Here is a 15,525-nt window from a genome sequence, read left to right on the forward strand (position 1 = left end):
GCTGAGGAACTCTAGGAATTGAAGTCCACAAGTCTTAAAGTTGCCAAGGTTGGAGACCCCTGCTTTACAGCAGTCTCCCTTTACGGAGTCGGCACATAGCTCTCAACAACCTGGGTACTCATTTTACAGATCTCAGAAGGATGGAAGGCTGTCAACCTCAAGCCCCATCAGGATCAAATTGCAGGCTGTGGGCAGAGTCAGCTGGCAATACTGCATTCTAAGCATTGCGTCAATAGGGCAGCTGTCATTATTCTCCCACCTTTATTATTTTTGCATTTACTTGTTCTACTGGTTGAGATGGGGGTGGGAGATGGGCATGCTCCTTGTCCATTTCTTTAAATTTTGATGATAGGAGCTTGGAAATGAACCTTTTCTACTGCAGTTCCAGCCCTACAGGAACTATTTCTCATAAACTGTTTCATGGGAACTATTTCCCATAAAATTGGGCAGGCTATTTTCTTCCTAGAGGTTTCCTCTGTCCGATCATCTCCGATTCTAGGAGGCAGTGCTAATCTCTGTTGCTTAACTAAATTTTGCCGCTGGGCAGGTTTCTTTCGCCGGCTGACCATATTTACCATGTTTAATAGATCTTCTTCATGTTTAATAATAAGAGATTTTTGATTAAAAAAAATCAGCTGAAAAATTAAAATGGTTAGTTTTCACCTGAGCTTGCAATGAGAGATCAGAAATAATATTCAAGATATCTCTACATACACCTTGTGGACTATCTTCTGTAAGATAAGAGAGGAATTTTGTCTGAAACACTGTCAGCAATCTAGGCCTTAAAATGGTTTCTCCCCTATGTGTTACATGATTTGGTTACATGGGAGAACTACAGGGTAGACGTACTACTGAAATCTTTCCCACAATCCAGACATTCATTATGGTCTCGTTCCTGTGTGAGTCTTCTGGTGTATCACCAGTTTGGAATTCTGAATGAATTTTTTACCACACTCCAGACACTCATATGGTTTTTCTCTGCTGTGAATTCTCTGATGTATCACCAGGTTGGAACTCTGAGTGAAACGTTTCCCACAGTCTGGACACACATATGGTTTGATACCTGTATGAGTTCTCTGGTGTAGCACCAGGTAAGAATTCCGACAGAAACCTTTCCCACAATCAGAACACTTATATGGTTTTTCTCCGGTGTGAGTCTTCTGATGTATCAGAAGGTTGGAATTCTGCTTGAAACTCTTCCCACAATCCAGACATTTATACGGTTTCTCTCCTGTGTGAGTTCTTTGGTGTTCCACCAGGTGGGAATTTCGACTGAAATGTTTCCCACAGTCCAGACACTCATATGGTTTCTCTCTGGTACCACCAGATTGAAATTCTTACTGAAACTTTTCCCACAATCCGGACACTCATATGGTTTTTCTCCCGAGTGAGTCCTCTGGTGTATAACCAAGTCGTAATTCTGAGTGAAACTTTTCCCACAATCCGGACACTCATATGGTTTTTCTCCTGTGTGAGTCCTCTGGTGTTTCACCAGAGCAGAATTCCAATTGAAACTTTTACCACAATCGGGACACTCATATGGTTTGTTACCTGTGTGAGTTCTCTGATGTACCACCAGCTTAGAATTCCAAAAGAAACCTTTCCCACAATCGGGACACTTATATGGTTTCTCTCCTGTGTGAGTTCTCTGGTGTTCCACAAGGTGGGAATTTCGACTGAAACTTTTCCCACAATCCAGACACTCATACGGTTTTTCTCCTGTGTGAATCCTCTGGTGTATCATCAGGTTGGAATTCTGTGTGAAACGTTTCCCACAATCCTGACACTCATATGGTTTCTCCCCTGTGTGAGTCCTCTGGTGTATCACTAGGCTGGCATTCTGAGTGAAACTTTTCCCACAATAAAGACACTCATATGGTTTCTCTCCCATATGAGTCCTCTGGTGTCTTGACAGCTTGGAATTCTGAATGAATTTTTTCCCACACTCCAGACACCCATATGGTTTCTCTCCTGTGTGAGTTCTCTGGTGTATCATCAGCTCAGAATTCCATGTGAAACTTTTCCCACAATCAGGACATTCAAAGTGTTTCTCGCCAGTGCAACTCCTCTTCTGTCTCATCACATTGGTGTGCATTGTAAATCTTTTGCCACATTGGGTGCACTGGTAAAGCTTCTCTTCGATATGGGTTCTTCCATCAATCACTAGGAAGATTTTCAGAGTAAAGCTTTTGCTGCATTCCAAACATTCCTATGGCTTTTCATTTGGTGGATCCTCTTACGCAAAGTCTGCTGTAATCTATAATGTTTTCCCCCCACATTAAGCTTTCTGTGTTGTTTTTCCAACACTGATGTTATTGGATTTTTGTAGAGGCCAGAAATACACTGCTGAAAAAAATAAAGGGAACACAGTTATGGTTGACAGCGCATTGCAAAGCAAAGGAGAATAATTACAACAAATTATTACAAGAAACAAAAAAAGATTTAGAATTGTGGATGAAGATGCACCTGTCACTATTAGGAAGAATAGCAGCTGTAAAGATGTCTATACTACCAAAATTCCTATATTTGTTTCAGACTATCCCAGTCAAATTAGAAAAGACCTTTTTTAACGACCTTAATAAAACAATTGCACAATTTATTTGGCAGGGGAAAAAAACTAGAATAAAAATGAAATCTCTACAAGATATGAAGAGCAGAGAAGGATTTGGATTGCCAAATTGGGAACTATATTAAGTGCAGCAACACTAGTTTGGTTAAAAAATTGGATCAATTTAAAGAATAAACGAATACTAGCCATAGAAGGCCACGACCTACAGAGAGGATGGCATGCCTTCCTGTGGGAAACAGGCCACATGAAACAACAGTATTTCCACAGACATCTGATTAGAGATTCTCTAATAAACAATTGGATTAAAGTTAAAAAGAAACACTATATAAAAATCCCAATTTGGCTATCCATAATGGAAGCGATGATTCACCCAAATAATTTAGATTTGAATAAAATGCTAAAGTACAAAGTTTTATTAAGATATTCATGGAAAATTAAAAACATTACAGGACCTCCAAGAACAAGGACTACGAGTTGACTGGTGGGCTTACCTTCAATTACAAAATTGATACAAAGAGGATATAAAAGAATATGGAATATATCTTAAACTACAACAATTAGATAAAATTTTACTAGGGCCAGACAGAAAAAATATTACCCAAATTTATAAATATTTGCTGGAAGTAGAATTGGAAGTAGTAGTGAAAGGATGTATGATTGCATGGGGTCAAAATATTGGACATAATATAAATTTATCAGACTGGGAGAACATATGGAACGGAAATTATAAATTAACAAAATCAGCAGCATATAAAGAATATAAAATGTTCTACAGGTGGCACCAACCCCCTTCGAGATTAGCGAAAATGTATCCCAAAATGAGCCCCATATGCTGGAAATGTGAAAATAAAGAGGGAACGTATTACCATATGTGGTGGTCCTGCCCCAAATCCCGTAAATATTGGTTAAAAAATAAAGAGTGGCTACAGGAAATCATGAATGAACAATTGAATCTAGAACCGGAACTCTTTTTATTGGGGATTTTCAAAAAAAAAAAAAGTGAAAAGTATAAAATATTTAACACTACGCATATTAACTGCTGCTAGGATGGCCTTCGCTCAATGTTGGAAACATTGTATACCTCCTACCCTCAAAACGACGCTATAGAGCACTGCACAACAGAACAACTAGACACAAGAACAGTTTTTTCCCGAAGGCCATCACTCTGCTAAACAAATAATTCCCTCAACACTGTCAGACTATTTACTGAATCTGCACTACTATTAATCGTCTCATAGTTCCCATCACCAATCTCTTTCCACTTATGACTGTATGACTATAACTTGTTGCTGGCAATCCTTATGATTTATATTGATATATTGACCATCAATTGTGTTGTAAATGTTGTACCTTGATGAACGTATCTTTTCTTTTATGTACACTGAGAGCATATGCACCAAGACAAATTCCTTGTGTGTCCAATCACACTTGGCCAATAAAATTCTATTCTATTCTATTCTATTCTACCTACAGAGAAACTTGTTATACAAAAGGTCATGAACTGCACAGAAATGGACAAACTAACGCTGAGTTTAAAAGATAAAGAGACATCGGTATTTCATAATATATGGGAACAGTGATATAAATGGATAGAAAGGAGATAGACAAGGATAGTTAGTTACTAAGTATAAACAATAGATAAAACAAGAACATAAATATATACAATTTAATGTTTGTAATCATTGCACGGATTATTGTTATAAGAAAAACACCACAAATAGCTGTTAAGTGATATAACTTTTTTTTTCCTGTTTTTAATGTAAAAAAAGTTTAATAAAATATATTTTTAAAAAATAAAATAAAATAAAGGGAACACAAAAATAAGACATCCTAGATCTGAATGAATGAAATATTATTAAATACTTTGTTCATTACATAGTTGAATGCTGACAACACAATCATACAAAAATTATCAATGGAAATCAAATTGAGCAACCTATGGAGGTCTGGATTTGGAGTTACACTCAAAATTAAAGTAGAAAACAACACTACAGGCTGATCCAACTTTGATGTAATGTCCTTAAAACAAGTCAAAATGAGGCTCAGTAGTGTGTGTGGCCTCCATGTGCCTGTATGACCTCCCTACAATGCCTGGGCATGCTCCTGATGAGGTGGCGGATGGTCTCCTGAGGGATCTCCTCCCACACCTGGACTAAAGCATCCCCCAACTCCTGGACAGTCTGTGGTGCAATGTGGCATTGGTGGATGGCATGAGACATGATGTCCCAGATGTGCTCAATTGGATTCAGGTCTGGGGAACGGGCAGGCCAGTCCATAGCATCAATGCCTTTGTCTTGCAGGAACTGCTGACACACTCCAGCCACATGAGGTCTAGCATTGTCTTGCATTAGGAGGAACCCAGGGCCAACCACACCAGCATATGGTCTCACAAGGGGTCTGAGGATCTCATCCCGGTACCTAATGGCAGGCAGGCTACCTCTGGTGAGCACATGGAGGGTTGTGCGGCCCCCTAAAGAAATGCCACCCCACACCATTACCGACCCACTGCCAAACTGGTCATGCTGGAGGATGTTGCAGGCAGCAGAACGTTCTCCACGGCGTCTCCAGACCCTGCCATGTCTGTCACATGTGCTCAGTGTGAATCTGCTTTCACCTGTGAAGAGCACAGGGCGCCAGTGGCGAAGTTGCCAATCTTGGTGTTCTCTGGCAAATGCCAAATGTCCTGCACGGTGTTGGGCTGTAAACACAACCCCCACCTGTGGACGTTGGACCCTCATACCACCCTCATGGAGTCTGTTTCTGACTGTTTGAGCAGTCACATGCACATTTGTGGCCCGCTGGAGATCATTTTGCAGGGCTCTGGCAGTGCTCTTCCTGTCCCGCCTTGCACAAAGGCGGAGGTAGTGGTCCTGCTGCTGGGTTGTTGCCCTCCTACGGCCTCCTCCACGTCTCCTGATGTACTGGCCTGTCTCCTGGAAGCGCCTCCATGCTCTGGACATTACGCTGACAGACACAGCAAACCTTCTTGCCACAGCTCGCATTGATGTTCCATCCTGGATGAGCTGCACTACCTGAGCCACTTGTGTGGGTTGTAGACTCTGTCTCATGCTACCACTAGAGTGACAGCACTGCCAGCATTCAGAAGTGACCAAACCAACAGCCAGAAAGCATAGGAACTGAGAAGTGGTCTGTGGTCACCACCTGCAAAACCACTCCTTTATTGGGGATGTCTTGCTAACTGCCTATGCTTTCCACCTGTTGTCTATTCCATGTGCACAACAGCATGTGGAATTGAATGTCAATCAGTGTTGCTACCTGAGTGAAGAGTTTGATTTCACAGAAGTGTGATTGACTTGGAGTTACATTGTGTTGTTTAAGTGTTCCCTTTATTTTTGTGAGCAGTGTATTTCTGATCTCTTACTTGGAGGTTCTTTGATTCAAGCCACTCTTTCTTTCCTCAAAGGCTTTCATTAATGCCTGCCCAATTTGGCTATCCAAGGGACCTTTCCCTTTCCACTGACTTCCAGATATTTCCCACTTTTTCTTTATTTGGAAATTATCCTCCTTGCCTTCTCATGTAATATTTTCTCCGTCCATATAATCTATTTTTTCCAGCTCAAAAGGTTGTTCTTGTTATTCTCTCCCTTGTCTCTCATCTGCTAAGGAATGAGTTTTAACTTTCCAGAGGAAGTGAAAAAAAATGTTTGATAGCTTGTTTTTCTTTTTAATGCTGCTTCTCAGTTTCTCTTTTCCACAGTAATCTCCTTGGCATCCTCTTTGTCTGTAAGATTCATATCAATGAGTTAATTTTATTATTGTCTAAAAAAATGGCTGCAGAACATGTGAAATAGGAAAAGCAGCCACATATATTAACATGGAAAAACAAACACTAAAATCATAGTTTAAGCTCTAACATTAATTATGATTCATTTGGCGTATAGAAGGCTAGCAAGATCCAAGTTCAAATATCGAATCAATTACAATAGTCTTTTTTTGGCTTGGATAGATCACACAAATACACACAGAAATAAAAACCTATGAATTTATGTATGTAGGCAATGTATGTGTATCAGTGTGCAAAATGTCCCAAAAGTGCATTCACTCAAACTTTTTATTTCAATTTACAAAGGCGGAGACAATAATAGATGAAATGGTGTCCAAATGCTATGCAAGATTTAAAACATCCGCATTACCCATGAAATTGATGGGCGTTTAAGAAATATAAAAAACATATAACTATTTCTTTAAATCTCCCAGCAGAAAATCACAGGCAGCAGTTTTAAACCCCGAAGCCCCAGAGGAATAAAACTCGGGTAAGGAAAGAATATGCAGCAGCAGCAGCAGCCCAGATGTTTCATTCTTGCTCCTTGCTCTGCTTCTAGGCCGTGGAAGAACCCAAAAGGCCTGACGCTGCGGGATTTTCCTCCGACCTTCCCTCCACTCACCTCCCAGGAGCCGCTTCCACCCTCCAAGCAGCACAGGAGGCTCCGCCGACGCCATCATGCTCCCGTTGGCGACCCGGAAGAGGAAGTTCCTCTGCCCTTCGCCTCCTCTCCTCCACATCCTCTTCTTCGTCTTCTTGTTGTGCCATATCCGTAATTGGACGTTGGTGATCCTCTCTAGCAAACCAATACTCTATCATTTCAACTCGTTCAGGGAGAGAGCCTTCCCTTGAATAGCTATGCTGCAGTTGTACAGTACCTGTTTCTAGGCGCCAAAATTGCTTCTCTGGAGAGCGCCATCTAGCGCCTGAAGGCGGAAGAACACGCTCGTTCTACCTTAAGGAGTTTGAAGACGTTCTCATTGATTCCGGCCTTCCTTAAGTGCCATCAAATCCTATTCGACGCCCGCCGAGCTCATCAGCTTTTCTCCCTGAGGATCCACCCCCAAACCTTTTCTTTCAGGTCCCCTAAGGGGGGAGTCATGATCCCTGGAGCTGAGCTGCAAGCGTCATTTGGAAGAAGTGGCAATTAAACCAAATAGGAAATGAGAGACTGGACTAAACAATTGACAGCTTCATCCCATTAATAAAAGAAGGAAATAAGGGACAAAAAAACCTGAAGTGCCCACCCACATTGCTTCCAAGCACATCTAGATGGGAGACACTATTTTTCCATCTGCATTCTCACAAGGCCTAAATCTCGCTAGACGGCAGAATTCCCCTGAGCAGCCTCCCCAATTTCCAGAGGAGTTCAAGATGCCGGCATTGAATATTCCCAGGCAGCTTGGTCAAAACCTTTGGAGGGTGCAAGTTTGTAGAAAGCTGTTCTACAGACTCCTGGGCTTTAGCACTTGGCTCTCAATTCCTCTCCCAGGGCCAGAAAGCAGGATGCCTGGGGACCACCCACTTGCCCATAGCTCTTACCTGCTGGCTTGGGACTCCTACTTCTTCCCACATCAGAGTCACATGCATGCTCACTTAACGACCCACATGCTCCTGGAGTTATAACAAGAAGTGGAACTGCTGGAATTGACCTCATTAAATGCTGGGGTCATGTGAGGTCACTTTTTTAAACTCAGTAAGGGTTATGGTGGATCTTCTTCTACCTGGGTAGGAGAGGAGTAGCTGAGTCCCAGGGCCCCGCAATACAGGGTGGCCTGGAACCTAAGCCTTTTGCTCCTCCTTTTTAACATCTATGGGAAAACCCTTGAAGCGGCCATCCATTTTATGATAATCCATTAAATATCTCTGGCAATAATGCCCAAGTGCTGAAGGCTACCAGCTTCAATTCAACCTTGGCAAGATTGAGCGCTCATGTGTTTTTGCCCCTCCCACTTCCTGTCCAGATGACATTTCATCTTTGAATCAGGACAGACCGGTCCTGCCCTGGACTCAGCCGGTGTATAATTTGGAGGTATTTCTGGACTCACGGCTCCTGCTTGAGGAGGCCATAGCTTGGAGTAAGGGCTATGCAGTGTGCCAATTGTGCCCTTTTCTGGACCAGGCAGCCTTGCACATGGGTCATCTCCTATTTGGATCACCCAGAAAATTCACATGGTCCAGAACGCAGCAGCACACAGTAATGAGAGTCCCTAGATTGCCTTTGCAACATGTTTGTGATGAGAGCTGCACTGGATTGTTTTCTTTACAGGTACAATTCAAGTTACTGGTCATCCCCTTTAAAGCTATTTATTATAGCAATATCATTTAGACACATATACCACCGTTGAATACTTTACAGCAGGGGTCTCCAACCTTGGCAACTTTAAGACTTGTGGACTTCAACTCCCAGAATTCTTCAGCCAGCAAAACTAAGCAAAGCTGGCTGAGGAACTCTGGGAATTGAAGTTCACAAGTCTTAAAGTTGCCAAAGTTGCCAAAGTTGGAGACCCCTGCTTTACAGCAGTCTCCCTTTACGGAGTCGGCATATATAACCTGGGTACTCATTTTACAGATCTCAGAAGGATGGAAGGCTGTCAACCTCAAGCCCTGTCAGGATCAAATTGTAGGCTGTGAGCAGAGTCAGCTAGCAATACTGCATTCTAAGTACTGCGTCAATAGGGCAGCTGTCATTATTCTCCCACCTTTATTATTTTTGCATCTACTTGTTCTACTGGTTGAGATGGGGGTGGGAGATGGACATGCTCCTTGTCCATTTTTAAAAATTTTGATGATAGGAGCTTGGAAACGAACCTTTTGTACTGCAGCTCCAGCCCTACAGGAACTATTTCTCATAAACTATTTCATGGGAACTATTTCCCATAAAATTGGGCAGGCTATTTTCCTCCTAAAGGTTTCCTCTGTCCGATCATCTACGATTCCAGGAGGCAGTGCTCATCTCTGTTGCTTAGCTAAATTTTGTCGCTGGGCAGGTTTCTTTCGCCGGCTGACCATATTTACCATGTTTAGTAGATCTTCATGTTTAATAATAAGACATTTTTGATTAAAAAGAATCAGCTGAAAAATTAAAACGGTTAATTTTCACCTGAGCTTGCAATGAGAGATCAGAAATAATATTCAAGATATCTCTACACACATCAAATTAAAATTTTATGGAATATCTTCTGTACGATAAGAGAGAAATTTTGTCTGAAACACTGTCACCAATCTAGGCATTAAAATGGTTTCTCCCCTATGTGTAACCTTACATGATTTATAAGGGTAGACCTACTACTGAAATCTTTCCCACAATCGAGACATTCATTATGGTCTCGTTCCTGTGTGAGTCTTCTGGTGTATCACCAGTTTGGAATTCTGAATGAATTTTTTACCACACTCCAGACACTCATATGGTTTTCCTTTGCTTTGAATTCTCTGGTGTATCACCAGGTTGGAACTCTGAGTGAAACGTTTCCCACAGTCTGGACACACATATGGTTTGATGCCTGTATGAGTTCTCTGGTGTAGCACCAGGTAAGAATTCCGACAGAAACCTTTCCCACAATCCAAACACTTTTATGGTTTCTCTCCTGTATGAGTCTTCTGGTGTATCAGAAGGTTGGAATTCTGCTTGAAACTCTTCCCACAATCCAGACATTTATACGGTTTCTCTCCTGTGTGAGTTCTTTGGTGTTCCACCAGGTGGGAATTTCGACTGAAATGTTTCCCACAGTCCAGACACTCATATGGTTTCTCTCCTGTGTGAGTGCTCTGGTGTACCACCAGATTGAAATTCTTACTGAAACTTTTCCCACAATCCGGACATTCATATGGTTTTTCTCCTGAGTGAGTCCTCTGGTGTATCAGCAGGTTGGAATTCTGAGTGAAACATTTCCCACAGTCCGGACACTCATATGGTTTGATGCCTGTATGAGTTCTCTGGTGTAGCACCAGGTAAGAATTCCGACGGAAACCTTTCCCACAATCAGAACACTTATATGGTTTTTCTCCTGTGTGAGTCTTGTGATGTATCAGAAGGTGGGAATTCTGCATGAAACTTTTCCCACAATCCAAACACTTATATGGTTTCTCTCCTGTATGAGTTCTTTGATGTTCCACCAGGTGGGAATTTCGACTGAAATGTTTCCCACAGTCCAGACACTCATATGGTTTCTCTCCTGTGTGAGTGCTCTGGTGTACCACCAGATTGGAATTCTTACTGAAACTTTTCCCACAATCCGGACACTCATATGGTTTTTCTCCCGAGTGAGTCCTCTGGTATATAACCAAGTCGTAATTCTGAGTGAAACTTTTCCCACACTCCAGACACTCATATGGTTTTTCTCCTGTGTGAGTCCTCTGGTGTTTCACCAGAACGGAATTCCAATTGAAACTTTTACCACAATCGGGACACTTATATGGTTTGTTACCTGTGTGAGTTCTCTGATGAACTACCAGCTTAGAATTCCAAAAGAAACCTTTCCCACAATCGGGACACTTATATGGTTTCTCTCCTGTGTGAGTTCTCTGGTGTTCCACAAGGTGGGAATTTCGACTGAAACTTTTCCTACAATCCAGACACTCATACGGTTTTTCTCCTGTGTGAATCCTTTGCTGTATCATAAGGTTGGAATTCTGAGTGAAACTTTTCCCACAATCCTGACACTCATATGGTTTCTCCTCTGTGTGAGTCCTCTGGTGTATCACTGGGCTGGCATTCTGAGTGAAACTTTTCCCACAATAAAGACATTCATATGGTTTCTCTCCCATATGAGTCCTTTGGTGTCTCAACAGCTTGGAATTCTGAATGAATTTTTTCCCACACTCAAGACACCCATATGGTTTCTCTCCTGTGTGAGTTCTTTGGTGTATCATCAGTTTGGAAGTCTGACTAAAACCTTTTCTACAATGTGGACACTCATAAAATCTCTCCCCCATGCGAGTCCTGTGATGCTTCATCAGATCAGACTTCCAAGTATACGTTTTCCCACAATCGGGACACTCATATGGTTTTTCTCCAGTTTGAATCCTCTGGTGTATCACCAGGTGGGAATTCTGAGTGAAACTTAATCAGGACATTCAAAGGGTTTCTCTCCAATGTGAGTTTTCTTGTGTCTCACCAGAGTGGGGTGGTAAAGCTTTTGCTGCATTAGGACCACTTCTGAGCTCTTACCTGCAGCTACTTTGAATTAAGTCGCTCTTTTCTTCCTCAAAGGCTTTCATTAATGCCGTCCCATTTTGGCTATCCAAGGGAACTTTTCCTTCCCACAGACTTCCAGTTATTTCCACTTTTTCTGAATTTGGAAATTATCCTCTTTGACTTTTCATGTAATCTTTCCTTGAGTTCCACATACACTATTGTTTCCAGCTCAAAACATTATTCTTGTTATTCTTTCCCTTGTTTCTCATCTTCTGAGGAAAGAGAAGAGTTTTTATACTTTCTGGAGGAAGTGAAAAAGATTTTGGTTGATTTTTTTTTTAACGCTGCTTCTCATTCTCTGTTATCCACAGTCGTCTTCTTAGTATCTTCTTTGTCTGTAAGATCCATATCAATGAGTTAGTATCATTACTGTTAAAAAGAAACGGCTGCAGAAACATAAGGAAACACCAAAAAAAGCCTCACATATATTACCATGGAAAAGTATCAAAATGGTAATTTAACCTGTAGTAATTATGGTTCATTTGGCACATTAAAAAATCTAAGTTCAAATCTCCACTCAATCATTTTCTTTTTGCATTGTGTAAATTATTATTAGCATTGTAAATTGTTACTATAAAATATCCATGAAAACACTGAAGATTATACAAATATTTATACATATAAATACACATCTATGAATTTATGTATGTATGTAAGTTCGCAGATGACACAACAGTGATTGGTCTCATTCGAGACAATGACGAATCCGCATATAGACGAGAGGTCGAACGACTAGCCTTGTGGTGCAACCAAAACAATCTGGAACTGAACACACTCAAAACCGTAGAAATGGTGGTAGACTTTAGGAAAAACCCTTCCATACTTCCACCTCTCACAATACTTGACAACACAGTATCAACAGTAGAAACCTTCAAATTTCTGGGTTCTATCATATCGCAAGATCTCAAATGGACAGCTAACATCAAAAACATCATTAAAAAAGGACAACAAAGAATGTTCTTTCTGCGCCAACTCAGTAAGCTCAAACTGCCCAAGGAGCTGCTGATCCAATTCTAAAGAGGAATTATTGAGTCTGTCATTTGCACCTCTATAACTGTCTGGTTCGGTTCTGCAACCCAACAAGAAAAACACAGACTTCAGAGGATAATTAGAACTGCAGAAAAAATAATTGCTACCAACTTGCCTTCCATTGAGGACCTGTATACTGCACGAATCAAGAAGAGGGCGTGAAAGTATTTGCAGATCCCTTGCATCCTGGACATAAACTGTTTCAACTCCTACCCTCAAAACGACGCTATAGAGCACTGCACAACAGAACAACTAGACACAAGAACAGTTTTTTCCCGAAGGCCATCACTCTGCTAAACAAATAATTCCCTCAACACTGTCAGACTATTTACTGAATCTGCACTACTATTAATCGTTTCATAGTTCCCATCACCAATCTCTTTCCACTTATGACTGTATGACTATAACTTGTTGCTGGCAATCCTTATGATTTATATTGATATATTGATCATCAATTGTGTTGTAAATGTTGTACCTTGATGAACGTATCTTTTCTTTTATGTACACTGAGAGCATATGCACCAAGACAATTTCCTTGTGTGTCCAATCACACTTGGCCAATAAAAATTCTATTCTATTCTATTCTATAAAAACGCCATGTTGCTTTCAGTCTGCAAAATGTCCCAGAAGGGTATTTGCTCAAATTCTTTGATCTAATTTTAGAAAAGTGGGGACACTAACAGATGAAATGATGCCCAAATCCTATGCAAGATTTAAAACACCGGTTTTGACCATGAAAACTCCACATTTGACAGGTCAATATAATCAGGAGGAACCAAGAGTTATGTGAAGACTGAGGGAGATGTTAACCTTTTAAGGAATATGAAACACAAATCAATATAAAGACTTTAAATTCCCCAAATCTCCCATTGGTAAAACCACAGGTAGCAGTTTTAAATCGTGCAGCCGCAGAGGAATAAAATTTGGGAAGGGAAGGAATATGCAGCAGCAGCCCAGATGTTTCAGCCTCGTTGCTTCCTCCGCTTCCAGGCCGTGGAGGAACCCAAAGGGCCGACTTGCTGCGGGATTTTCCTCTGACCTCTGACCTTCCCTCCACTCACCTCCCAGGAGCCGCTTCCACCCTCCAAGCAACACAGGAGGCTCCGCCGACGCCATCATGCTCCTGTGGGCGACCCGGAAGAGGAAGTCCCTCTACCATTCGCCTCCTCTCCTCCACATCCTCCTCGTCGTCTTCTTGTTGTGCCATATCCGTAATTGGACGTTGGCGATCCTCTCTAGCAAACCAATACTCTATCGTTTTAACTCGTCCAAGCTCAGCGTCTCTCCCCTCCCTTGAATAGCTATGCTGCAGTTGCGCAGTACCTGCTTTCTATATTCTCTGTATATAGCGCCTGCTTCTACGGAGAGTGCCATCTAGTGCCGGAAGGCGGAAGAACATGCTCGTTCTACCTTAAGGAGTTTGCAAGATCATTGATTCCGGCCTTCCTTAAGTGCCATCAAATCCTATTCGACTCCCACCGAGCTCATCAGCTTTTCTCCCCGAGGATCCACCCCCAAACCTTTTCTTTCAGGTCCCCCAAGAAGGCATTTATGGCCCCTGGAGCTGAGCTGCAAGCAAGCGTCGTTTGGAAGAAGGAAGAACTAAACCAAAGGAACGCACCCACAAAGGGGAATGATGTGCAAATAGGAAACGAGAGACTGGACTAAACAATTGACAGCTTCATCCCATTAATAAAAGAAGGAAACAAGGGACAAAAAAACTGAAGTGCCCACCCACATTGCTTCCAAGCACATCTAGATGGGAGACACTATTTTTCCATCTGCATTCTCACAAGGCCTAAATCTCGCTAGAGGGCAGAATTCCCCTGAGCAGCCTCCCCAATTTCCAGAGGAGTTAAGATGCAGGCATTGAATATTCCCAGGCAGCTTGGTCAAAACCTTTGGAGGGGGCAAGTTTGTAGAAAGCTGTTCTACAGAGTCCTGGGCTTTAGCACTTGGCTCTCAATTCCTCTCCCAGGGCCAGAAAGGAGCAGGCCTGGGGACCACCCGCTTGCCCATAGCTCTTACCTGCTGGCTTGGGACTCCTACTTCTTCCCACATCAGTCACATGCATGCTCACTTAACGACCCACATGCTCCTGGAGTTATAACAAGAAGTGGAACTGCTGGAATTGACCTCATTAAATGCTGGGGTCATGTGAGGTCACTTTTTATAAACTCAGTAAGGGTTATGGTGGATCTTCTACCTGGGTAGGAGAGGAGCAGCTGAGTCCCAGGACTCAGGGTGGCCTGGAACCTAAGCCTTTTGCTCCTCCTTTCTAACATCTAGGTGAAAATGCTTGAAGTGGCCATTATGATATCCCATTAAATATCTCCATCCAGACAGGGATGATTCTCTGGAAATAATGTCCAAGTGCTGAAGGTTCGATTCAAACTTGGCAAGAAAGAGCGCTCATGTGTTTTTGCCTCCCCTCCTCTTACTTCCTGTCCAGATGACATTTCATCTTTGAATCAGGACAGACTGGTCCTTCCCTGGACTCAGCCGGTGTATAATTTGGAGGTATTTCTGGACTCACGGCTCCTGCTTGAGTAGGGCATAGCTTGGAGTAGGGACTGTGCAGTGTGCCTATTGTGCCTTGCACATGGGTCACCTCCTATCTGGATCACCCAGAAAATTCACATGGTCCAGAACGCAGTAGCACACAAGTAATGAGAGTCTCTAGATTGCCTTTGCAACATGTTTGTGATGAGAGCTGCACTGGATTGTTTTCTTTACAGGTACAATTCAAGTTACTGGTCATCCCCTTTAAAGCTATTTATTATAGCAATATCATTTAGACACATATAGCACCGTTGAATACTTTACAGCAGGGGTCTCCAACCTTGGCAACTTTAAGACTTGTGGACTTCAACTCCCAGAATTCCTCAGCCAGCAAAACTAAGCAAAGCTGGCTGAGGAACTCTGGGAATTGAAGTCCACAAGTCT

At 42.1% G+C, this 15,525-nt stretch overlaps 1 protein-coding gene across 1 annotated transcript; it reads right to left on the reverse strand.

The window, feature by feature from the left end:
* Positions 1 to 57: 57 nt before the first annotated feature.
* LOC131192521 (zinc finger protein 850-like) lies at positions 58 to 13,709 on the reverse strand. The gene is made up of 4 exons (XM_058171729.1): positions 13,641 to 13,709; positions 9,928 to 11,885; positions 1,389 to 2,042; positions 58 to 1,320 (listed from the first exon to the last, which is right to left on the reverse strand). Exons 2-4 carry the CDS (start codon positions 11,307 to 11,309, stop codon positions 882 to 884), a joined length of 2,475 nt encoding a protein of 824 aa, XP_058027712.1. The 5' UTR covers positions 11,310 to 11,885; positions 13,641 to 13,709; the 3' UTR covers positions 58 to 881.
* Positions 13,710 to 15,525: the final 1,816 nt, after the last annotated feature.

This window comes from Ahaetulla prasina, chromosome 2 (assembly GCF_028640845.1).
Source record: "Ahaetulla prasina isolate Xishuangbanna chromosome 2, ASM2864084v1, whole genome shotgun sequence".
NCBI classification, from domain to species: Eukaryota; Metazoa; Chordata; class Lepidosauria; order Squamata; family Colubridae; genus Ahaetulla; species Ahaetulla prasina.